At 40.4% G+C, this 27751-nt stretch overlaps 1 protein-coding gene across 6 annotated transcripts in view; it reads left to right on the plus strand.

Moving 5' to 3' along the window:
• The first annotated feature begins 26 nt into the window (after positions 1 to 26).
• Positions 27 to 27751, plus strand: part of kcnh7 (potassium channel, voltage gated eag related subfamily H, member 7) — a 69667-nt gene continuing 41942 nt past the window's right edge. For all 6 annotated transcript variants that reach the window (XM_037762497.1, XM_037762498.1, XM_037762500.1 and 3 more), the window contains exons 1-2: positions 27 to 511; positions 3362 to 3592. In XM_037762497.1, coding sequence (XP_037618425.1) covers positions 436 to 511; positions 3362 to 3592 — 307 coding nt within the window. In that variant the 5' untranslated portion in view covers positions 27 to 435. The remainder of the gene's footprint in view (positions 512 to 3361; positions 3593 to 27751) is intronic.

Genomic DNA, 27751 nt, shown 5'->3' on the forward strand with positions numbered 1-27751 from the left:
ACTATAGCTACTCCGTTACCTGGCAACCCTGCCTCCAGCTCCACCATCTCTCTTTCTCTCTCTCTCTCTGCTGTCTGCCGCTTTGTCTACGCATCCATGTGGGTTTCTCTCCTCTCCAGCCTCTCTCAGCCTCTCAGCCATTGGCCTCACCGACACGTCAGTCCTCCGGTTTCACAACAATAGCACCCCTCTCCGTCCACTCACTCACGGTGCTTTCGAGGAGCGACGGACAGGGTTGAAATGTGCTTTCTGTTCAGCTTCACGTCGGCGAGGAGCGCTGAGAAGAAGCCTCTGCGATGCACTCAACCAGGGAGATAAAATAAGAGAAAGGAGAGAGGAGAGAGATGACTGACTGGTGACAAAGAAAACAGGGGAGCCCCTCTTACATGCTCTTATTTGGACACCTTTTTTTTTATTATCATCTTTATTATAACCATGCCTGTCCGGAGGGGTCATGTTGCGCCACAAAACACTTTTTTGGGAGTAATTATAAGGAAATTCGAAGGACAAAGTGAGTACATCTCTATCTCTGTGTGTGGGTGCGTTGTGTTGTGCAGCCTGTCTTTTGTGTCTCCTGCTGCATCCTCAGAACAATAATTTAATCGGCCTTTTTTTTTTATTATAACAAGGCGTATGATGCAGATAAGGCTACAATTCTATTTCCCAGTGCATTTGCATATGTCAGAGGTCCATGAAAGTAATTTTCAAGTTATTTATCCTGCTTTCTTATCTTGCTTTAAAAAGGTCTGTCTCCTGCTCCAGTGGAAATTGTAGTTTACACCTGCATATGAGAACCTGCATTGCCCTTATTAAACATAGATTATTTGATGCTGGATGCCTATAATAAAGCTAATCATTTATGCCATGAAAATTACACCTGAAAATGTGTGGCTTTCCTCCCATTCTTCTAAAAAAAAAACTAAAAAAACAGGCAATAATCAAGCTTTAACCCTCTGAGACCCATAATAGACCTAGAAATAAATTAATGAATTAAAATGAATTGTAAAAGTGTATAAGGGTTTAGAACATTATGATAGAAGTATATGATGGTCAAGTTTAAAAAATAAATGACTAAATAAATGAATAAATATGTCATTAAATGTAGCAAAAAATAAAATTAAAAATAAATTAATTGATAAAATGTGACATAAATTTATATTTCTGTTTTAATTTGCCGCTTTATTTATTTATCTTTGTAGTAATTCCCTTATTTATTTACTCTTCTGTTTAATTTCCCTTCCCTTTCATTTATTTGTGTATTTATTTTTATTATTAATTCTTTTTTTTTTCATTTGCATTTATTTTTCTTTTATGTCTGTCCTGCTGCATCCTGAAATACATTTGTCTGTGCAATACATCCTCGATGCAATATAAGTACATTTTATTTATTACATCTACTTTACCTATTTTACAAGTGCAATTACCTCTGTTTACATTACATCTATTTTTTTATATTTTATACTTCTAGTGTAACACTTCTGTTTATTTTTATTTATTACATCTACTTTACCTGTTTTATTTGCTTTATAACTGTGTGTGTGTTTTACCTGTTATATGTTTTACCTGCCTCATTTAGTCTTGTCAAGTATTTGTTTTAAAGCACTGACCAGAAGAGGCAACTGTGAATCTTGTTGTATTTAATACAATGACAATAAAGCTTTCTATTCTATTCTATCCTCATAATCGGCCTTCTTTTATTATAACAAGGCTTATGATGCAGAAAAGGCTACAATTCTATTTCCCAGTGCATTTTGCATATGTCAAAGTAATTTTAAGTTAATTATCCTGCTATCTTATCTTGCTGCTCCAGCGGAAATTGTAGTTTGCACCTATAATTGGTGTATATTGTCAAGTTATAAAAAAAAAATTACATTAAATGTAGCAAAAAATCTAATTAAAAATAAATATAGCCATTAATTAATTGATAAAAATGTGACTTAAATTTATATTGCTGTTTTAAATTTGCCTCTTTATTTATTTATATTTTTGTATTAACCTGAAGATTAATTTGAGATGCAGCTCAGCACTGTGTGTCAAGTTGTTCTAGTCATAAATCAGAAAGAAACATGAATTAATGAATTAAAATGAATTGTAAAAAGTGTATTGAACATTATGATAGAAGTATATGATGGTCATCCCCATGATCTGTTACGTCTCATAAGTTGTTGCAGCAATTTCTTTGGTTGATTGCATTTGCTACATAGATTTGGTACTAAATTTAACCATTTTTTTACCACTCGAGAATTGATAAAAAAAAAAGATCAATAATCCCTCCAAAATACCACATTAAGACACCAAGACCTTGAGGAACACCATAGAAAAAGCCATGCTGTGATTTGGTATCAAAAATGTTTGACATTTGGGAGATTTTTGCAAGAATTGCATTTTTTCTGTGGTTGGATGGCGAGCACTTCTGTTGTGTAAACTGCTCAGAAACCCCCTTATTGTCAATCTAGCTAGGAAAGCCATCCATCCTCTGAATGCTCTAGGTCTCTAGTTTGTGGCTGTAAAGCTTCACGGGGCTGTGATTATCCTAGAGGTCACCACAGGTCATTTCATAGTGAGGTCAAGTTTCCAAAAATTGTCTCAATACAATGAAATGTCTCCTATGGGGACTAACATCATCACACATGAATACAGTTGGGCTCATTGGATCCACAAGAGTCTCAGCTTTACAGTGACTGTTTAGGAACCCCAGTATGCATAAATATTCAAATACATAATTTTCATAAAGTAGGCATGTCTGTAAAGGGGAGATCCAACCCGCTTAGGAAGTTCTTTAATTCACTTTAACAGCTGAGCGCCCATACTAAGGAATATAATGGAGGATAATCCCATTTAAACGGATTACACCCACCTACCCTGTATTTATGATTTTTGTGAAATGAATTAATTTTTACATATTCTTTCAGTAATGTTAATGCTGTGTGGAGTTTGCATGTTCTCCCCGTGTTAACGCGGGTTTTCTCCGGGTGCTCCGGTTTCCCCCCACAGTCCAAAGACATGCAGGTTAGGTTCATTGTTGCCTCTAAATTGAGCGGTTATTCATGTATATACCCACATGTTTAATATCAAGTGATTAATTACAGTAAAAGCTGATGTGAGAAACAAGGAATAAGGGATTTAATAATAATTCATATCCCAAAAATACCTGCATTGCCCAAATTAAATCACAGATTATTTGCAGTGCTGTGTTGCTGCACACAATGCTGGAGGCCTAAACAGATTACACCCACCTACCTGTATTTATATTTTGTGAAATTTCTGTCATTAATGTTTCAAGGTATTCATGTCCACATGCTTAATATCAAGTTATTCATTAGAGTAAATTGGTCTTCCTCACTCAATGTCTCCTTTACAGATAAGAAATTCGTCATAGCCAATGCCCGGGTGCAGAACTGCGCTATCATCTACTGTAATGACGGCTTCTGCGAGATGACGGGCTTCTCCCGGCCGGACGTCATGCAGAGGCCGTGCACGTGCGACTTCCTTCACGGCGAGTTCACCACGCGGCACTCGCAGGCCCAGGTGGCCCAGGCGCTGCTGGGCTCGGAGGAGCGCAAGGTGGAGATCACCTACCACCGCAAGGATGGTGAGTGGCTCGGCCGGCGTGTACGGTGCACGATATGACACTGTTGCAGTGGTTTCATTGTAAAATGTCACTCACCTGCAGTGTTAATGCGAGATACGCAGGATAAATGTGTGAAAAGGTGACTTTTACACTCACCCTAGGTGCACGGTGGGTAATTTTTAGTTCGGCTCTATCTGGAGCATTTTGCAGCAGCAAATCACTGAGTGCACCCATTTAGAAGCCTGAGGGAGGGGGAAGAGCAGCTGTGAAGGTTTCCTCTGCTGTGAAGTCCAGTTTTTGAAGTAATGCAAGCGCTGGGTGGCTGGGAGAGATGTTCATTAGCCTGCGCTGGGTAAGGCACCCTGGGAAGGATGTAGCTCACCTCCCTAAAGACGAATGTGAAGCATTGCTCTGCTGCTGGGCGCTGACGCTGCAATGGAACGAACAATTGACTTCTTAGCAATATACACCGATCAGCCATAACATTAAGACCACTGACAGGTGAAGTGAATTACATTGATTATCTTGTTACTATGGCACCTGGCAGTGGGTGGGATATATTAAACAGCAAGTGAAGATTTTGAACTATAAATTTGTGTTGGAAGCAGAAAAAATGGGCCAGCGTAAGGATGTGAGCGACTTTGACAAGGGCCAAATTGTGATGGCTAGACGACTGCGTCAGAGCATCTCCAAAACTGCAGCTCTTGTGGGATGTTCCTGGTCTTATGTGGTCAGGATCTACCAAAAGTGGTCCAAGGAAGGCTGGCCCGTGTTGTCCGATCCAATAGAAGAGCTACTCTAGCTCAAATTGCTGAAAAAAGGTTAATGCTGGTTCCGATAGAAAGGTGTCAGAACACACAGTGCATCGCAGACCGGTCAGGGTGCCCCATGCTTTCCCAATGTTATGGCTGATCGGTGTACGTTCTTTGGTAGTAGTTGCTGTGCAGTATACACAGATGTCACTCTGCATTCATTCAGCTACAAACCTATCTCTATAGCCCTCCCATATTTTGCATAATCTGCCGGCGTGCATATGCTGCTTATGAATACTTCATGCAGATCATGACTCGGCATGACAGCTGGTGTTGTTTTGATGAGTTACGAGGCAAGCCCCGGAGTGAAAGTTTAAACCAGTCGCATCAGCTGTGCTGGTTTGGGGCAGAGGTCATGTGGTGACCTCTGACAATGACATACGTATGTATTTAGATGATTAAGCCTCCTTGCATAATGTTCCACTATGGCGCAAATAAGGATTAATAGTTTTATAAGACCTACGTGGGGATCATACTTGTCTGGTGTTATTGTTTGCTGTATGTTGCCATTAGGCTTTATGGTCTTTGATCCTCAATGATTGTTAATACTGCCGTGTGTGAGTTATGTTATGTTGCAGAAGTTAGCTGAAACAACAATAAATTATACTTTTTGTATCAATGAATACCACCCCGTCTCTATGTTTTGTATTTTATATTTTTATGATGTCCTTATTTTATGATCATTTTATCTGTGTAAAATGTCTTTGAGTTTCTTGAAAAGCTCTATATAAATAAAATATATTATTCTTAATATTAATAAACATTCTAGGATGTGCATAAATTGGGTAAGACTGGAAAGCTGAGACTCTTGTGGATCCAATGAGTCCAATTATTGTAATGTAATGTGTAATGATGTTACTCCCCATAGTAGCCATTTCACATATTTCACACAGATTTTGTACTTATGGTGGTGTGTCTTACTATAATAGTTTTCCTAAAACTAGATTTTTTAAAAATCGCGATATATTGCCTTGCTTATAATATCGCATATATTGAATTGTTGCCCCTGTATCGTGATACATATCGTATCGTCATATTCTTGCCAATACACAGCCCTTGTAAAAACTCTGTTAACCTTCGGAAACCCTTCCACGTAACATCCCATATATGTTTTTCAAATATTGAGCAATGATTACAGAATAAACTGTTAGGCCTGTTCTCACCAGCTAAGCGTTGGCAGGAGAAACATAAAGCGCCTGATCTGAAGAAAGAGTTAAATTGTATCTCTGCTTACAAACGGATGGATGTTCTCATAGATAATGAAACAAGATGCTATCACGGGGATTTGTTCTGACATTTGATGTGAGATAGGAGCTTTGGATCAGTGATGATGTTGTGGTCTTTAAAGATTGACGACATGTGTGTTGTGGTTGTGTAATTAATTCATTCTCAGGCAGGTTTAAGAAACCCCGGAGAGAGAGATCAGTGACAAATGATAGTATCCTTGGAGACATAGATGTGTGAGGTCAAAGGTTGAAAGAGTGACATGAAGTTACTGAAAAAATGCTTGAGGGAAGAGGCCGAGTGGAGATGACAGCTAATTTTTTGAGTGCAGTGGTTGGAGTCGATATGCAACCCATATCCTTGTTTTGTGTTGTCTTAACTGAACTTTGATAATCATCCTAAGAAGTTAAAGTCAGTATCATAAATACTGCAATATCCCTGTGCTTTCCAGTGCTAGAGATGAGATCCTGCCCCCTGGAGTTGCAGCATGTCTTATTTTATGTTTGTCACAGATTTCACACCCAGGGAAGAGAACATTTACTCCAAAGTTCTATCTTGTACAACTTTATGGTTTTACACTCCACTACATTTCAGATGGAAAAGTTCTACTTTTTAGTACACTCCATTTACCTGATCAGATTTATTGAACTCGTATTTGGTTGCAGAAGTTTTCTGGCAATTTTCTAACAATAGTAGAACATTTTTAAAACACATTTTCCCCAAGGAAATTCAAATTTCATTGTCGATACAAATACCAATGAAATGCCACGATTCTCAATACAAAATTCGATACCACGGTAAAAAAAACAACCTGGAAATCCAATGTACTTAATCATACACTCCTTTTATTACCGTTTGCACATCATGATAATGTTATTATTTAGAACTTCATTATTACTTTGCCCAGAACTCATTTTACTGAATAGAGTTTGAACACATCATAGTATAACTCAATGCAACTTCTGTACATTAACTCCTAGCTTCGTTTTTTATTAGCCAGGACTGTGCTGCCCAAAGTCCCGTCACATTTTCAGAATTTTGGCATCGACTTGGTACTGTTTTCGTGACATTCCCAGTGATAAAACATTGTGGTTCCTACAGCATTCTTGTAAGCTTACCAGAACATTGCCTAGTTACAAACATCTTCAAGGAACATTCTGTAGATGTTTTTCTGAGGAGGTATGTTTAAAATTGAGTGAGCACTCATTAGTGAACAGTATTGCATTACCACAAGACAACGTTATGTAGAAACCATGTGGGAATATTTGTTGAACTAATTAACCAAACACAGATCTTTGAAGGCTATAAGACACGTAACCAAACAACAGCCTCAGGGGAACTAAGCTTCAGGATGAGTGATGTACTTTCACTTTTGTTACTTGAGTACGTTTTTCTGCTTTGACACTTTTAGTTAAGTTAAGTTTTGAATGGGGGACATTCGCTCATAATGGGGTATTATTATACCGCGCTATTGGCAAGGTAAAGGATTTAAGTTTTTTAAACATGACCGTAACAGCTCGGATGCCTCTCTAGGCCGCCGCATTGTCAGCCAAGCCGAGCTGGGGGCTCAATCTGCATCGATCCGCCGAGCAAACAGGACTAATGAGGACACAAATACCTTCATGTTGCATTGATCTTCAAAACCGGTGCATTGGGGAGGGGAAATCAATGGCGGCCGAATGCCCTCCCTCCACCGGCTGGCCCACAGGAGACTTGGATAAAAAGAGCTGGAGGACTTCTGACAGTCGGACCCTGCAACGGTCGGGGAGAAAAGGCCTCATTACCATTTTGAATGCTGTGCCTCTAATTACCTCAGTGTTTTCCTCTCACCTGACTCAGAGCTTCTCTAGGGAAGGTCATACACCTGTTTCTGCAAGGTAGACTGCTCCAATAAGTCTCCTTTTTTATAATAAGCAAGTATGGCTGTACAATTAATCATACTGTAGATCATGATTTTACCTTTCCATAGTTCAAAACGTGTAATACAGGGAAAATGAAGTGTTATGTATCTTTAAAACTCTAAAAACACTATTTCTAGTATGTGTAACCCATAGTAGAACGGACATTCAAATCAATGAAGCAGGAACAGATACTGTATATAAGAAGTGGACGTATTCACCGTGACATCACCCATTGGTTTGTGGACTGCCTTTCTGAAGCCTCGAGTTCGGCATTTTGGCCATCGCCATCTTGGTATTTGGCTGTCGCCATGTCGTTTTTTTTTTTTTAACCAGAAGTGACACGAATGGGTGGAGCAAAGTACAACCGAACTCTGAATAAGACATTTTCAGGCGACCAAAAAGGTTATAAATAACTTTCATGAACTGAAAAAACACTGTGAAAGGGTACAATTCTTTGGAAAATATCGATATTTCATACCATGTTCGATGCTGAGAGAGAGAAGAGAAAGCAGAAAGCACAGCTCAGTACTGCAGAAAATGAGTGTTGAAACCGTTTCAAACATTCAGTATCGATAGTTTGATATTTTTGACAACACTAGAATGGACCAAATTAAGACTAAAAATAAAGGATTTCAGATTGCAGCCATTTCAGAAATAGTTTTATCTTAGATGTAACTACTTCTGTCCTCCCCCTATCCACCACATACACACAGCTCTCAGTCCCTATCTCTATTGTCTCCCGTATTGGAATTCCAGGGGAAATGTCATTGCGGCAAGCTGATTGCTCTCCTCCTAGTGGACCATTGGGGTTTCTGCGAGGCAATCTTCTTTTTAATCCTGTGACCCGGGGTCCGCATAAACGCATCGCCCGCTGTCCTTTACAGTCCGTGAAGGAGATTCTGCTCGTCAGCACAATCTCTGGCACATTGTTAATGCTTTCTGATTTGTGCCTTCACAGAACCACTGGTCCTTTTGCCTTCCAGTGCTCATATCTCCATGACCTCTAAAGGAGGAGTAGCTGTCATTAAAGTGGCAAAAGTTTCCAAACCTCCTGTGCTTGACATTTAGATGAGCTGTGTACTGCACAAAAGCAGGCCAGCTATTCTCAAATTCTTTGTCATTTGGATTTTTATTAACCTAGACACATTTTCTAAACAGTGCCTCTTCTCAACTCAGTCTGCACCTGGGAAGATAGCGAGTGACGCACTAGTGCTATTTTGCGTTGCTCTTTGATGTCATCATCCCATAATTTATGCATTTTAGTTATTCCATTTGCAACCAATGGACCAAACAAACCTGTGCCTATGTGAGAGAACAAGAGGATACTACATTGGTCATAATGTAGTGGCAAAACCCAGCTGTAAAACCATTTCAAATAACCATCATAATTCAGATTCAGATTACTTTATTGACCATTAGATTTGCATAAAATGGAAATTTGTCTTTGGCACTGGCATATAAAACTACACACACTAAACACAATAACACACAACAAGTTTGCATCTTAAAATCTTACAGTGACCAAGTGGCAGTAATAAAAGTGATGAGGGGATTGTTCTTCCATCGAAACATCACAACAATGCATAATACTCGTCAGTATTAACTCGGGTTGGGACGATACACCTATCTCCCGATTCGAAACTATCAAGTTGCCAATTTGATATGTATTGACATTTTTAAATCTTGCGATTCGATATTACGATTTATTGCAATTTTTGGTAGCTTTTTTAACACTAGACTATGAGAAAAAGTTGAATCACACACTTCTAGGGACTTTTACTTTGGAAAATATCTAAATTAATACAGTAAAAATGTTTTTCTATGGTGTTGGTTGCAGAATGTCCAATCTTGGGAGGGGGCTAAGGTTAAAGGTTAAGATAAGGTGGGTGTGAAGGGAGGAAGTAGGCGAGTTGCAAGGGGCCTAGAGTATTTAAACAGGCTCTTATTGGGAATGGTCACAGCTGATGGAGTAACTGATGGACTAACAGGCCCCACAGTGAGGGGAGATCAGTTTCTTTGATGCATTGCCCCATTCAGAAACACAGCAGGCTGGAGCCAAAAACGTCATTAAAAATCCCCAAATTACTGAGGGGCCGTCATTTAGAGCAATCATTTGTTCAAATTGCAGATGAGAACGGACCTAAAACATAATCATTTTCCATTCAATTAGCCATTGACAAAGTCCCTCCATTATGTGGCCTTACAGTACATGGTGGAATGTTGCCAAGATTTTGGATTTGGGTTTGTTTTCCTCTGGCAGGGTTTTGTAAAATTAGCCACACGGTCCATTTAAACGCTAATGCTTCACAGTGTAATTAGACAGTAAAGTAGTGGGAAATTGGATTTGCAAGATGACATGATTTCTTGTCATCTAAAACAAATGATAAAGCAGTAGCTGGCCAAAAATGCACAGCCCCATACTGTATATTTAAAGACTATTGAACAATACACTGCAGTTACAACTAACACTACAGTCCTCATCTACGGTCTTTTATTTGTTAATGAATGCATTCAGCGCTGCAAATAAATGGCCCAAGTTAGAGATTAAGCATTTAAACCTCCTTGCCTTAATGACGGCTTCAAAAATCACTGAGTAAAAATAAACCGTTCTAACCAAAGCAGCACATATTTACTCAGCAACAGTTGCTCTATCTGCCTCTCCATTCAGTGATTCAAATAGAATAATCACAGTGTATCGCGTTCCCAGCTAAAGAGCCGACTCTCAGGGGCCTTGGTGTAGCAAGAAATCCATAAGCTCGGTGCATGGTAAAAGCTTTCACTTGCAAATAGCAAATGAGACTGAAAATGTCATGCTATAAATAGGTGAAAGTTGTGCTTCAGTGATGCTCAGTGATATTAGAGAGGTTTTTTTTCCGGCGCCTTTTAAAATGTCTCATATAAATGCAGAAACTTCAGATATGCCATCTTCTCAACTAAACTACAGGAATACTCTCAGGACCGAGATGTTATTTTCTCCACAGTTTTGTCTAATGTTGTAAAATGCGAACCACAAGTTTCCTGATTTCTTGCAAATATCTTTCTTCAAGCTTAAACCCCCAAAGGTCTTCATGTAAGGGAATCTGCATTGGCATTTTTTGCTTGACTTAGTCAACTAATCAGTTAAAACGTGTTCTGTACTTCAATACCAGTACCCTAAAAGGTGCTTTAAACAATATCCAGAGCATTAATACAGCAGCAAACAATTATTGTCTATGTAAAGATATAGAGGAGTAATGTCTACCTGAGCAGAGAATGAAGTCACTCTCTGTGTGTTGTAATCCGAGCGTGCTTTTAGTGCATGTTTGTCCAGGTTAACACTCAGTCATCTCAACGTTGGGTGATTCTAACAGTGTTTCCCGTATATATATTTCCGTTTGATATTAAAAGATGGATCAATATTGTTGATAGATGGATTATTTCTGTCCATCCTTAGTCCTTAACCACTATATTAGCATTGGAAAGACACTATTGCCTATTGTGGTCTTGAACAGGACTTGATTTGCTCTGTACTCAGTCTTGACTTGGACTCGACTGCCTTAGGACTTGGACTTGACTCGGACTCGACTGGATCTGGTCTTGGACAATTAAGTTGGACTTGACTACAGACCTGTTTAACACCTTTAAAGTGATACAGACACCAATAAAGTACTTAATTTGATGACTTTTTCTACTTTATTGATACCCATCTTGTGAATGGAAGCTGTGTGTGTGTGTATCACCATCTCTGCACTAAAAATATTTGCACCTTTCTACTGCATAGACAGCCCAGTTGTATGAAAGGACCATCGTAACAGCGGTGAAAAACTTCTTTAAGTTACTTAGGCTGCCACATAGTTCAAAATGATGGAAACTCCAAGTGGAAACTTGGAACTAAACCAGCTTTGAGCTTTGAACATTGAATTTTAGATATTAGACAAAACTGTTACAAACACATGGTGGTATTTTATTACATTTTAAGTTGCTCTAAGATGTCTTTATGATGGACATTTCATATTGTTGCAGTGGAGATGCTGCCGATGCAACCCCACCGAGATGCGTGACCTGCTCTCAAGAATAACAAGTAACAAGTCAATGAGGCTCCGTAGCCTCAGAGGACGCCAGACACGATGAGTGATGATGATATGATTCGGGTTATTTGCCTGAAGCGGTTTGATGGTCTGACTCTGGAATAGAAAACATGCTGTGTAAAAACCAATTCTAGATCCAAACGCCTGAGAGCACACAGTGGACAGCTTGTGAAAGACATATGCATGAAGGGAGAGAGAGAGAGGGGGGCAACACAAAAACACAATTAGGCACATGAATGAGGCAGAGGGAGTGTAGGAAGGAGCGTTCACCTTAAACTAAGTGTGTGTGACTGTGAGCGATGAAGTGAGTGAGCAGGAAAGAGAGAATAAGTGAAGGTGTCAGAGAGAGAGAGAGAGAGAGAGAGAGAGAGAGAGAGAGAAATCAGGTGCAGCTGAATATCAGGTAGCTTGTTCCATTGTGGGAACTAGCAGCTTCAATTATGGATGGCCCTAGTTCTGTCTCCAACACCCTCCGTCTGTCTTCTACCTCTTTAGGACTATGCAGATGAGTGTTGTCACGATACCAAAATTCTGACTTTGATACGATACCCTGCCTAAATATCTCGATACCGATACTGAAATGATACCACGGCAATAATAAAGGAAAAGTTATAGAAAATAGATGACAGATCATGGAACTTAAAATTATTTTTTTATTAATCAAAAATTAAGCTTGGGTTTTCTCCGGGTGCTCCGGTTTCCCCCACAATGACATGCAGGTTAGGTTAATTGTTGACTCTAAATTGCTCGTAGGTGTGAATGTGAGCGTGAATGGTTGTCTGTCTCTATGTGTCAGCCCTGTGATAGTCTGGCGACCTGTCCAGGGTGTACCCGGCCTTAGTCCAATGTCACCAGCAGCAGAGTTATAAGTGCCTTTAAAGCAGAACGCTGCACACACACAAGGACGCAACTCACGGCTTGTATTAAAACACTGTCATTCTTAAAGTGCTAGTACTAATAAAACGGGATATCATACCATTTTTAACAGCAGGGTGTCGCGATACCTTTCTGGTATCGGTGTACTGTGCAATACTACACAGATACATAAATTGGATTGTAATGCTCAAAACCCATAAAGGATCACATGAATAAAAGAGTTTGCTCGGCAAATGGTGTGTGACTTTGTATAAGTCTCTCCAGCTCGCTCTCATCCGTTCTCATGAGCCTGAGAGAAAGGAGTGTAATGAGCAAGCCCCCCCCCACTCTCAATCTAAGTGACACGGACAGATTTGTGTTGTAGCATCGGCTTCGATTTCCTCCGTGTCCATGCCTCACAGTGGATCTCATTTATAATGAGTTCCTTCAATGGCTTCTCCAGGCTGCCAGCAAGAAGAGTTACAGATTGGTCATTTACAAGAAGATTTGTAGTAACTCTGCTTGCTTGTTGCCATTAGAAACCTGGGTGCTCTGAAACAGTCACAGCGGAGGGATGTAAAGTCGACACATACCCCTGCTGTACTTTTCCAGTCACGTTTTAACACACCTCACTGTCACCACATGCACATTTTTTGAACTATATAGATGAATTTCCTCCTGTCTGTCACACCCTCACTTTGCCATTCCTATAAAAAAAAAAAAAAGTCGGTGTATTACAGCATAGTGTTGCCCTGGCAACCGTTGAAAGAGCCATGATATATCATTGCAACTCTCAAATTGATCCTGGCATGTCTGCCAATGGGGCTCGAAGCTCGAGAACAGAAATACTGGGAACCAGCGACACAATCCTCAGACTGCCATCAAAAGCAGAATCGGAGTCAAGTGCACCTAATGCAGGGGGAAATTGACTCGGTGATGCTGCTGCAGAGCCATACTGACTTCTCCAGGAACAACAGAATCTCATACACATCATGTAATGCAGAATAATGTCAAATGCTGTGAAAAGTGACACAATTTTTTTTAGACTGCAGCCTATTTGAAATGAATTCCTACTGGCCAAGTTTTCCCTTGCCAAAATTTAGCGCAAGTTTGGAGCGTTATTTTTGTCCTTAGTATGACATGGTACCAATGGATTTTCTAGTTTCATATGACGTGAGTCACTCTTGCTTTCAAACTGAACTGCTAGAACCTCTGAAAGATCGATTGCGTTAATACGTTAAAGAAATTAGTGCCGTTAAAACCAATCTTTGTTAAAGCGTTATTGCGTTATCTTTGACAGCCCTAATACTAATGTTAAGCAGGTACATTGTTCACTATGTTAACTTAATTAAGGGTGTTAGTATGCTAATGTTTGCTAATTATTATTAAACACAAGAAAGGGCTGAGACTGATGGGATTGTAATTGGTTTTGCATTAATTTGGTCATAAACCAGGTATTGGACAAAGTAAAATGTTGACCTGGCACTAGATGAAAAGTAAGGGGGTTTAATAGTTGTTGAGATATTTCAGTCACGACCAAAGTAATGGTGATTTATTACTACTTATTGATTTATTGACAGTCAATACATTTCTGCTGCCTAAACGTAATTACATTATCATCATCATTCCACTTTGAAATGAGTCAACTTGAACGTGAGCATTCAAAATGAAACGTTGCACTTTATTTTGAACAGTGTCACTCGGATCAATAACCCATTCCATCAGTGGTTATCCCCTTTCCAGTGCCTTCCTGATAGGTCATTCTTTACAGGTACAGATCTTGACATCAATTTCCCAGAGGTCATCCCGACAAGTTAAGTGATGTCATTATCAAGATGTTTATGTCTTCAGAATAAAATTCAACGCAAATCATTTAACATCTGAAGTGAAGTTCTCTGAATTGTAGTTGTACTACATTGTAATTAATGTCCTCTCAGTTTGTGCCATGTTGCGTCTAATTTGGATTTTGAAAACCAATATGGGCGTTTGAGACTTGATGCTGACATTTTTAGACTGAAGTTAACATAAATTTGTTTTAACGCCACTAATTTCTTTAACGCAATAACGCAACTTGCAATTCTTGGTACCAACCATGTCACACTAGCTTGTGAGGAAGGAGGCTAAATAATAACGCTCCAAACTTGCGTTCAATTTTGGCGAGGAAAAATGGGCAAGACCATTTTCAAAGAGGTCCCTTGACCTCTGACCTCAAGATATGTGAATGAAATGGGTTCTATGGGTACTCCCCTTTACAGACATGCCCACTTTATGATAATCACATGCAGTTTTGGGGCAAGTCATAGTCAAGTCAGCACACTGACACACTGACAGCTGTTGTTGCATGTTGGGCTGCAGTTTGCCATGTTATGATTTGAGCATATTTTTTATGCTAAATGCAGTACCTGTGAGGGTTTCTGGACAATATTTGTCATTGTTTTGTGTTGTTAATTGATTTCCAATAATAAATATATACATACATTTACATAAAACAAGCATATTTGCCCACTCATATGTTGATAAGAGTATTATATACTTGACAAATCTCCCTTTAGGGTACGTTTTGAACTGACAATTATGCAATTAATAGCGATTAAATATCGATTGACAGCCCTATTTCACACACTCAAAAATTGGCAAAGAAAATAAAATAATTTATTGCAAGTTATACAGACTGCTGTGGACATATCAACCACGTCAGCCATGAAACTGTCTGTTATGCAATATTTTATGATATCCAATATCACTCACATATACGAACCAGTTTAACCTCAGCTTGTACTTATGAAATCCATTTCACAGCCACGGTTTGCAGGCACGGTGCCAATGAATAAATATAGGTCACTCTGATGTTGGATCTATGGATTAAGCCCACACACGTTGCCATTATGTGATGGTATTACCACAAACAGACAGTAAACAGTCTGACAGCTCCCTCCCCCAACTCGCTCCGGCTCAAACACCTCGCTTCGCAGGTCCCCATGCCCCCATTCGCCTCTACTTGTTCTTGCCTCAATGAGGGGCTAACACCCACCCTCCACAGCTGTACCTCACAGCTCTCCGCATGGAAGATACCATTCATCCAGCCGCTATCTCATAAATTATGAGTTGGATGTGAGCAAGGAAGATTATTTTTACCAGATTATATAGATATTTTTAATGTGAAGAAATCCCAGAGTGTCTCACGTGAGTGCAGTTAAAAGGTTTATCGCTAAACATGTTGATCCCCAACCACCACACACACACTCATATTTGCCACTGTGTGATATCAGACCAGCTTTTCTCTCATTCACAGATTGGATACGAGCACATCTGTGAATGAACAGCCATTCATTTTTTTTTTCCCCCCGTCGGGCTCTTTCATTCATCAGATCACATGCTGACCTGATTGTATTCATTCATGTGGTTAACATGGTCAATTTATTATATTATAATATATTATATTATTTCATCTGTATTTTTCTGAGTTTTTCAATCCTCCTCTCACCCCGATGCTTGGCAAGGCCATTTATGTGTTGATGCCACTCCAGTATCTTCATGCCCAGGCAGTCAGCGTTTGACACTTTGAATCAGATGACTCAAACGTTATGATCCACTGAATTAGGTGAAAGCCTACGTTCATGAATTGGAGCATTTTTTAGAGGCCGACCACTAAATGCCAGGCAGGGATCAGCACTCCGCAGCGCCTGCGGAGTCACTTTGATGGAGATTGAATCAACAAGCTCTTAGAGTCCGAAGGGACAGCCTACGGTCACGACCTGTTTCATCACAGCCAGACGAAGTCTCAACAAAACCCAACATCCGCACATTACCGAGGCGTTGGACCACAATGTCTCCACTCTGTGACTGTGGCTTCTGATTTGTCTTTGTCCAGTTGAGTCCTCCTCGTGCATTCTGAGACACAGGGCTCACATTGTTTTTGTATTTTTCTTTTACTAGCGGGTCCACGGATAGCTGATTCCTTGACAATTTGACAAAAGTAATTTAGTATTGCAGCGCTGTGATGAGACGAGGGTGGCAGGAACTGGAACCTGTCGAGCTTTTAAAGTGTTCTTTAATCGAATTTGTGTCAGCATCTGCAGCAGCACTTACAGTATATCCCTGTGATGATGTTATTGCTTTTGCTCGTAGATATGTTACGCCCTCTTGTCAGACTATGTTCAGTCTCAGAAAATTAGATAAGCTTTGTACTGTTTGGATCTAGTCTATAGTGTATTTGTGGAAAAAAATATATGCATGATGGGCGTCACAGCTTCATTGTCACTCTCATGAATGAAGCCCGGCGTCTTTCCCAGCAAACATTGCAACATGCACATCTGTATTCCAAATATATGGATATATATACATTAAATCGGTTGGTTGTGGTTTGTAAACACAACATTCAAAGTTAGGGGTGTAACAATCCATCGATCCGGATCGATATATAGATTCAGTGATCAACGATCCAATATCATTGATGCTCGGGCATGCTCGGGTTTGTATTTTTATATATATATACAGTATATATGTGTATCTATAAGTATGTAATGATGATGTATAAATCCCAAAGTAGCCCATAAAATGATCAGAATCAGAAGATATAAATGTAACTGATTGTGTTAAATGGGAATATGATATTGTCTCTTATCGATCGTAGGCCCCTATATTGAATCAAATCAAAATTGTATCGTGGCAGACTATATGATGTTGGCAATATTGTATCATTGTCCAAAGAATCAATAAAATAAACAGTCACTTTTTTTCTATGTCACTAGCTCTGAGTGTAGCACATTTACGCAGATGCAAATATCTGCAAATATAAACACCTACACACACTTCTAGTGGGTCATAAGTGATGGTATTTTTGTCTGTAGTCTATATGCATTGTATTTTGATTGGCCAGGGACACAAAAAAACTGACATATGTTTAGCATATAAAAATGAATAAGTGGGCATGTGTTTTCAAAGAGTCCAAATAGTCTGTGACTTTTATTTTCCAAAAAGTCCAATCACTTTGCTTTGTCATATCTTGTTTGCTGCACCGTCTGTCAAGTCCCATTTTCTTCCACATTCATAATGATAAACAGTGTATTTATGGCACCATTCACAGCTTGCTGTTTGACAGAGTCCGCAGAGCCTTCCATCACCCACCATGATCTCCCAGATAACCTTTTGCAGCGACGCCGCATGGTGCCCAAAGCGTCAGACACATTATTCCAGTTAATGCTGCTATGCAAGGCTTTGTTGTACTCCATGAATTGCTTAGGTGGCTACATGACCTTAGACGATCTCTTCACTCACTATAACAAATGACAAACAAATGACATAGCAAGTCAACAAAAAGTGCACTTACATTTTGCTTCATAGGCGTAATGGGATTTCAACATCCTCTGTTTCTAAAGCACAGACTAAGCTTTAGTTTGACTTTATTTGTCAGTGAGATCTAGGCCTATCCCAAGATATCAGTATTTGGAAACTTTCATAAAAAAGCACCAGTTTGTATTTTCTTTCAGAACTAATTTAGCTAAAAGTAATTTTAGATTAATAAATGATCTCAGAGTGCAATCAAAACCCTGCTGAAGATATTAAATCCTTGCCTGACTTTGAGTGCACTTGAATATCTTGTCATCGGATCATTTAGCGGCCTCTTAACAGCTTGCAACTTACACTCAGACAATGGGAAGTGTCTAACACGATACCGGAACAGAACGCAGTGACCTTGAGGTTTGTTTGACTCAAGTACGTGATCTTTCATTTAAAGCTACTACGAGGAACTTTAAATTTGTGTTGATATTGGCAGTCCCTGTGGACAAAAACGGTAGTGATTCCAAGTGCCAGAGTCCCACTAGAAAGTCTGACCCACGCAGTCCTGGTTCTGGTTCTCCCATGCCTCCCTTCCCCCATCAGTTTAGTCAAGGCAATTGCACAATGGCACATGGGAGTAGATGGATGTTTGATCCATTACTCTATAATTCATTAGAACATATACCAAAGCAATAGCCATTGTGTACCGTTTTCTAAATGTTGTGTTCGGGACTATGGCCACAGTGTCAAAAGAATGTTTCTGGCTTTGTTTTCTAAAGTATTGTGTTGTAATTGATCAAGGTATTGAGTAGAGGTAACATATTGAGCCCTGAAGTCACAAAAGATTAAATTCCATGCCACGGGAGCGATAACTTCTAGAGCTTTGGGAGGAGATGAAAGAGTCACTCGCTTTAATGTAGCAAATGGGGGGCTTGATGTGTAGCTTGTGGACATTTTCATTGATACGCCCAACGATGGACAAATGTCTGCGTCGCAGTGATCTGTCATGCGACCTTTGGGTTATGGGACGGTCTCTCCAACCACTAGGCCGTCACTGATGATGTCATAACCCGGGGGATAAGGTAGCCCTCCTGGATTACAGTTAAACAGCTCTTAGTACAACTGAATGTTCCCGGCGGAGAAGAGGAAAGGATCACATTTCCCTAGAATGGGAGGCAAAAATAATAAGCCTTCCTCCCTCTAGAACAAGGTCAATTCTTATATTTAACTTTTTTATTTCCACCACCCTAATAATCTCGCCGTTGTGGTGTCAAGTTAAAGGGATAGTTCGGGTGTTATGAAGGGGGATTGTTTGAGTTACTTTTCCATAGTCAGTGTATTACCTACAGTAATATCTATATCAGTTTAAAGGTGCTAATGATAACATTGATAAAATTCAGCCACTAGATGTGGCATTCTCCCTCCCCTTTTCCATTGCATTTACTTCACAACAAGTCATTGCCAGGCACTTACCGTCAACTAACTGACGACCCAGGCATACCATGTGATACCAATGTCGTTTTACTATTGGCTCACAAGCCTTGTTAGAAGTGGGATCCAAACGTCAGATATCGTTCGCAGAGATAGAAAAAAACATTCATCTTCGTCAGACAGCTATACAGTTTATGTTTCCGACGGGGAACTGAAACCGTTATCTATGCTCTCGCCAAAGCAACCAGACTCCATTGAAAAAAAACTGTAATTTTACAGAACACTAGAGTTGCTTGTCTACTGCTGCCTTAATCGTGTAGTTTTTTTGTGCTATTGTGTTAGTTCGGATTCACCAAAGTCACACAACAGCACAAACAAACTAACCGATCCAAGCAGCGGTAGACCCCCAACCCCCGTGTTCTGCAAGGTAGAATCACAGATTTTTTCAATGGAGTCTGGTAGCATTTAATTGGCAAGAGCATAGATGGATACAACCAGATGCTCCCTCTTAGTGTATGTGCTCTCTCAAAGTAGTGCTATGATGGTTGATGTTACAGGGACTGTGATGAATGCAAATGCAGACCCTGCTGTTCAGATTGCATGAAAAAGTAAACTTTTTTAAACTCAGATTGTATGCATATGCTGGTGTTCTTTTTACAATGACAGTTTCCTTAAAATTAGGTTAAAAAAACTTGCAATATATCGCCTTGCTTACAGTATCGCAATATATCGTGATATATTGAATCGCAACCCCTGTATCGAGATATTTATCGCCAGATACTTGCCAATACACAACCCTGAGTTACTGGATGTTATCCATCCCTAAAACTAGTTGAAAACGCCCTACACGCCAACATCATTGTCGTTTTGCTCACCTTCTGATGTAAAGTCAAAGAGGAGGCAATGATAGTGTTGCAGTGATTGACTCAGACACGCCGACGTGCAGACGCAGGGTCAGAGAGCGACCCGGATGAGTTGATTTGATGACAATTAGCCGTGAAGACGCTTCCCGCTGAGCTTTTGACAGAGAGGCAGGGAAACGAGGAGGGAGATGTCACCGTAACCCCTCAAGCAGTGTTTGCACCAACCAACAGCTCCCTGCTGCTGGAGGCTCAGCTCACATCAGTGTCACTCACACACACCTATGTACACACATACACTCACCATGTCTATTAGGCCGGGGCAAAAAGCACAGGCTGCAATTTAAAATGAGTTTGACTGCAACGCTTTTGGCAGCGGTTTCTCCAAATGACGGCTATCAGGATCCCCATATGCCACTATCCCACAATCACTGTCACACACAACCAGTCAGCAGATGTTAAACTGGTCTGTGTGTGTGTGTGTGTGTGTGTGAGAGGAGAGACATGACCTAATGCATTTTAATCGCACTAACTGATCAATGTGTATGTGCGCTTGTGCTACGCTACCCCGCCGCCGTGAACAAGCGCATTGAGCTGCATTGTCTTAATTATTGATAGTGGAAATAGAATCTAATGAAATTTCCAGCATCTTGAAACTGGAACTCCTCTCACTGCGCCGCCCGTGAACACACACTCAACAACTGCTATTTGTTCAATAATTTAAGTTTCCTCAGAGTGTGCGAAATGTAGTTGTAATAACATTGTAATAACAAGTAATATGGCTTAATGATGGAGCAGAATTTTAAAGGGATAGCTCATCCACAATGTTCAGTTATTTGTCACCTCTTCTCTGGATTTACTGCATATTATTGGTTTACATGAGATCAAAATATACCGATGATAAAGTTGTAACTTTTCCTGTAACAAAGCCAACAGGAGATCCCTTGAAGTTCTGCTTGATTTTGCTGCATAAGATAGTAACTTATGTGCAAAAATTATTATCTTGCATGCATAAAATAAAACAAATAATCAACTTTCAGGACCTATATATGTAAATTTACTTTTGATTCGGGCAGTCAAAGTTAACGTGATAATAATGCAAATTTGTTTTAACGCCACTAATTTAACTAATTTAGGTTGTAACAGGCTCAGTTTTAAAGCTACAGTGAAGATTTTGACATCATATGAAACTAGAAACCTAAGGAATCCATTGGTACCAATCATGTCATACTAGCTTGTCGCAAAGGAGGCTAAATAATGCTCCAAAATTACGCTTATATATATAAATTACGCTATTTTTTATGCTAAATGCAATACCTGTGAGGGTTTCTGGACAATATTTGTCATTGTTTTGTGTTGTTAATTGATTTCCAATCATAAATATATATGTACATTTGCATAAAGCAGCATATTTGCCCACTCCCATGTTGATAAGTTTATTAAATACTTGACAAATCTCCCTTTATGGTACATTTTGAACAGATAAAAAATGTATTAATCGCAAATTAATCGCGATTCACATATATTTGGAAATGTGGGAGGAAACCGGAGCTCCCGGAGCAAACCCACGTTAACACAGGGAGAACATGCAAACTCCACCCATCTCCATCTCCGTAAAAAATACACAAAAACTAAAACAAACACATCACATGACCTGAATTGAGTAGAAATGAAAGTGAGAAGAAAGTGTGCGTAACCTTTAACACAGAGGAGCGATGAGCCCTCGAGTTTAAAATGAGGTTGAACTGACATGACCTCGATAGAGTGTAATTAATACAACTTTAGGAAAAGAAAGGAGAGGTGGCAAGAGGCATGGGGCATAGTTATGCGTGTGTGTGTGTGTGTGTGGTGGGGGGTGTATTGGATAGCTCCGTGTAATGAAGACACAACTCTGTGGGAACAGTTGGTCAGTGGTGTCCTCATCTGAACTTGAAGTCCAACAGTGGCGCTGCTTTCAGTCCAAACCCTCAAAGCCAAAAGAAATCATGAAAAGTCACCTTCATCATGTTTGTTTCTCCAGTAAATTTTGGATGACATTCATCCATCTGTCACATATCATTGTGATTATTCCATGACTAATGTCTTTGGTTGGACCAGTCATCCGAGTAGTTCATTGGAGAGTCCAAAACAAACTGGCGTGGAGGTGCCTTTGTGTGTGCCGACCTGCCTTTTCTAATCTTTTTTATCAGAGGTAAGACTGAATCCCCACAGTAACCACAGTGTGTTTAAAAGAGATGACACTAAACATTAAAGAGCCCCTCAGCATACTGCGATTTGGCATATTCTGTCCACGCTTGGTACCACACGGCGCTGTCATCCTGCCGAGCCATCTGTGTAGCAGCAGATTACCAGGTAGCCCTATTAATCCAGGTAGGCTGCGGCGCGCCGGGGAGGAAATGAAGCTGATGAACCCGCATTTCCACTCAGGCTTAAGGCTTGACTTTGACACGGCAGGCTGGTGCAACAATGCGCCAGCAATGCAGCAGGCTTATCAGGCTCTTTTATATAGGATTGACTCTGGATTTTAGTGATGTTTGTGTGGAATATGGATGATTGGCATTTCTGTGTTTATCAGCTCACTTTCACCTTGCTAAAAGTTTGACATTATTTGCCACTCTCGCAAGCTGCAAGTCGGCACTTTTCCTCCACTTTTCCCTGACGGATTAGACACCAGAAAAGAACAGATTCTGTCTTAGTCCATCCATCAATGACTGCAGGCTTGAGTTTGCGATGGAGAATGCTGAGTCATAAACACAGAGGAGGTCATCTTTTTTTCTAAATGGTTCTAAATTTCTCGAGAAGATGACAGCTATGGATGGGTATTAAGGGTGCACTGATCCGACTTTTTCAGTCTTGATACCGATAGCGATCACCTGGGCTGTGGGTATCAGCCGATACCGAGTACCGATCCGATACCAGTGTTTAATTAATAAGCTGTAAGTCTCACTGTGTGGAAGTGACTGGGATCATTCTTTTATGTGTAAGGCAACATCTGGCTTGACTTAAACATTGCTTTCTTAACTTTGTAAAACAAAACAAAACCATGTTAGTGTGGGTTTACTCCGGGTGCTCTGGTTTCCTCCCATAGTCCTAAGACATGCAAGTTAGTTTAATTTTTTACTCTAAATTGCTCAATGACTCAATTCAGGTCATGTGATGTGTTTGTTTAGTTTTTGTGTATTTTTTACGGAGATGGAGATGGGTGGAGTTTGCATGTTCACCCCCTGTTAATGTGGGTCTGCTCCGGGAACTCCGGTTTCCTCCCACATTTCCAAATACATCCAGGTTAGGTTAATAGTTGTCTCTAAATTGCCCTTCGGTGCGGATGTGAGCGTGAATGGTTGTCTGTCTCTCTGTGTCAGCCCTGTGATAGTCTGGCGACCTGTCCAGGGTGTACCCCGCCTTCGCCATATGTCGGCTCGGATCGGCTCCAGCCCCCCCAAATGGGATAAGCGGTTACAGATAATGGATGGATGAATAGATCGGCCCATTTTCACGATACCTGATTCAGGTATTTGAGTCAGTATCTGCCCGATATCCGATCCGGTATCGTTGCATCCCTAATATCGGGTTCTGGTACCCATCCTAAATGGCACCTGATGTATCACATTAGGATGCTTAACTGTGTTTTGCTCTTCAGCTAAATATTCAGGTCAGAGATGCTCTGACTAAAGCCGTTTTAGTTCCTTTCAGAGGTGCGTTCTCTCATTACACTGCACCATGTAAACCAGCTCCATCGCCTGCTTATTAGATTTAGTCGGACAGAGAACATTCTGCTAATTAATGCTGCCGGCAGCCTGTGTGTGAGCGACTGAGTGTATGTGTGTGTGTGAGATGTGTCTGCTTCAGAGTGTGATGAACTCAGATCTGTGAACCTCATTAGTGTTTGTGTGCGCATGCTTTCCGTGCATGGCCGTGCCTGTCTCTACGCCAGCGTGCAACTGAGAAATGTAAATGTTATTTCTGTTTGCGTGTGTGTGTGTGCATGTGTTTGTCTTTGACCCTCCGCCGAATGCAGGATTGGCAGGCAGACGGGCCGAAATTTGCATCGGGAGCAGCGCCGGGGATCTGTTTGATCTGTCCACTTATAACGCATCGGGTGGCCTTCCTGCAGAGAAGCTGGGAGACAGACATTAAAACCGTCGGGTATCCACATGGTTACATATTATGTTGGTATAAGATATGCGTAATGTAATGTGGCTCTCATTTTCCAGGTGGCGCAGAAGACCGAGCCGACACACAAAGCAATCGAAGGATTAAAACATTAAATAAAAGATTAAATTATTATTATTTTCTTTTAATAGCCTATAGGCTTATTTATTATCCAACACCCGCGATCCGACCCACATGTGATCGAACCAGGAAATAAAATTAAGACAAAATACCACCCGAGAATCATCTTTTTCGCGGGTCACCCGTCGTGTACCTGACCCCATCCCTGTACATTTGAGACACACTTGCACTTTCTTGCTTTGTTCCAAAACAATGTGACATGAAAAAAGCAGCACATGCACAAACAAAACATTGATTATGATAAACAAAAACAGCTTATTGGTGGAATTCTGGTATATGTTCAATGCAACTTTCGGACCATATTTATCACATGTATCTACCATCCCCGTCTCTCTCTCGCACAGCCTCCTCTCATTCTTCTATTGCCTCAACAAGTCCAACCATTATGCTTTCTAGAACATAATACTTAGCTCCTATGAATTATAAATGCCTATGGTTTCCAAGCGGCTTATTTTTAGAGCAGGCCCCCGTGCACACGCACACAGATTGCTTTACAAAGCTGGGGTTACGTCCCCTCCTGAGGCACGCCGGGGTTACACCAACCACTCGGTAGTGAGTGTGTATGAATTTACTGTACGTGCGTGTATTGGACCTGTGTTTCTATGTGTTTTTGTGAATGATGTGCAAGCTAGTGTGTGTGCAAATTTCTCTAGGAATTTGTTTTGTTGTTCATGTGCACGCGCAAGCCATTAAATCCATCCACAGGGAGACATTCAATCATTATGAATTGATCCTCTTTAGCCGAAGCTTTTGTCTCTGATGCTGCAGTATCATGGTGCACACACTTTATTTGTTGTTTCGTCTTCTATTGAGTATTTACGCACTTGTAATGTGAAGTTTGTGGCCATTTTTAAAGGGAAATGTCGGCAGAATAAAGAAGAAATTGAAGTTTCTTTGTGCTGGAGACAAACTGCTATCCAACTTGGCACAGGGAGTTTGCATTTCTCTCTACAGTGCTCCCTTGTTTCCATGGATACCAATTTTAATTTTGATTAGCAAACAAAGTGAAGCGTCAGGATTTCAAATAAGAGTCGTTGCTGCTTGTTGTGGAGATAAAACAGTTTATACTTTCATATCAACAAATTGGCTGCAGATGAGGGGCTGACATAAAAGTTAAGGATTTTGTTTTATTACTTACAAGGACTGTTTTAGTGAAATACAAGTCTCTTACAAGTAATCTTCAAGTTCCCAGCTTTCAGGTGACATACACCCCTTCTATGTGACATCTACTGTTGACCTGCTATCTCCCCCTAAAGACACCCTGTATCCCCCTAAAAAAAGACAAAACAGGTCTATTGTGGGTCTCAGAGGGTTAAAACTGAGCCCGATACAACCTAAAAATGTACAAGTTGCGTTAAAGCGTTAAAGAAATTAGTGCCGTTAAAACGAATTTGCGTTAACGCGTTATTATCACGTTAACTTTGACAGCTCGAGTTACTGTACGAAGCTTGTGCGTGTTCGTCCCCCCGCTCGTCTGGTGGGAGGGGCTTAGGACAGACAGAGGAGAGCGCTGTGTTTCCAAATTCTGGCTTCTTGTTTTTACTTTTCCAGAAAACTGCCAACCCTGTGGTACCACTTGAATTACAATATGCTGTAATTTTTGCCCAGTAACACCAAAAATAAATTGCCTCCCCCAGCTTTAAATCCACTAACCTGTACTGATAAGACCTTAAACCCTGTATGTGCCAGTATTTCCTTTAACTTCAGTATCAAGACTATTCCTGAAAGGAGAAACACCACCACTTGGAGTAGGGACTTCCTTTGCATGTCGTCACTGAAGGCAGAGGAGCCGTGATATCTCTTCCCCCACCACCCCTTTCACTCCCTCTGACTGAAATGAATGGCTCCGTCCACTCACACTGACACTGATGTACTATTAGGGGCAGGTTACTGCTTAGCCCAGCAGAATCAGGGCTCCCCAATACATAAATCAAACACCCTAGTCTAGCGAAGCAGTTTGCTGCACCATAAGATTTCGGCGCCTGACAATACAATACGAGAAAATGACCGAAGACTGCTGTCCCGCAATTATTTCTCTCTGTGTGTGTGGCAGTGAGGCATTCATATTCGCAAGTGCACACACATTTGCGAGTAGAGTCGGATTTGCAGTGTGCATCAGCAGCAGCAGCATCAGTGTGTCTGCGTCTTTGTGTTCCCCCAGAAAAGAAATGCTGTGGGCTGGGTGCCTGCTGGGTGCGCTATAAATAGCCTCCTGGTGACAGCAGGACTAAGAGCCTAATGTGAGGGAGAGCATCTTCCAGAGATGTCCACGTTCATTATTTAGAACTTCCTATACATTTTCATTTTATACACCAGTAGCTTCTGTACATCCCATCTAGACACCACTGTTAAACATGTATTATTAAAGTCAGGCAAAACATCTTAATTTTCTGAATTTGAAGCTAAGAAAAGACAGTCGGTATAAAGAGTGCACCATCTCTGTTTCCTCTCCGTCTGATAAATTAGGAACACTTAGTCATGAGGCATTAGCAGCGAGCAGGGTCGCATTAAATTTACCTCCCATTGCGGAGCCATGGGCAATTCTAATAATTGGGGTTTAAGAACTGAGAGCAATTTCCATGAGAACATTTATAACCAAAATTAGTGCGTTTTTTTTTTAACACCTGGCTTTCCCATTGCCAGTAGATGAGTGTTTTTTTTCTGGTGTGTCACATTCGGCGTCAATAACGTGCCAGAAAACAGAGTCAAAATGATGAAATGTTGCTGCTTTTTTATATCTGTTACTTATTCAGTCTCTCTTTCAAACTCTTAAATCAGAGTTTCTGATTATTGGAACCGTGGAAAGACTAACCAAGATGGTTTTGTTGAGTTTTATTTAGTGTCTATCAAGTTTGAATGGAATGTGTTTTACGACGATTGTGAGGTAAAATGACTGTTTCTGTCAATGGAGTCTGGTGGCTTTGAGGATCGCATATAATGGTTGTTTCTTTTCACGTCTAACTCTGTGAATTAAGGCTTTATTTCAACCAATCCAGAGTTGGTGATTGTTGGAACAGTGGTTTACAGTTTACAATGATCAGCAAGGTAAAATGACTGTTTCTGTCAATGTAGGAGCGCATAAAACGGCTGTTTCTTTTCACATCTAACTCTGTAAATTAAGTAGAGCTGCCCCCTCTTTGTCGATTAGTCGACTAATCAGTCGTTTTGGTCTTCGACTAAGATTTCTTTGTCGATTATTAATTTTTTATGCTTTTTTCCAAGAAACTTATGAGCACATCTCGTGTAAACACAAGATTTAAAGTGGGGATTTTGTGTGATTCTTCGTGGAGAAACTCCGTTTTACAGATCTGTCGATTAAATCAACTAATCGATTAGTCAACGAAATCGTATAAGTGTAACAATTTCTTTAGTCGAGGACAGCCCTCGAATTAAGAGTTGATTGTTGGAACAGTGGAAAGACTAAAAAGATGGTTTTTGAAGTGTGTTTTACAATGAT

The sequence above is a fragment of the Sebastes umbrosus genome, chromosome 24, assembly GCF_015220745.1.
Source record: "Sebastes umbrosus isolate fSebUmb1 chromosome 24, fSebUmb1.pri, whole genome shotgun sequence".
In the NCBI taxonomy this organism is placed as follows: domain Eukaryota; kingdom Metazoa; phylum Chordata; class Actinopteri; order Perciformes; family Sebastidae; genus Sebastes; species Sebastes umbrosus.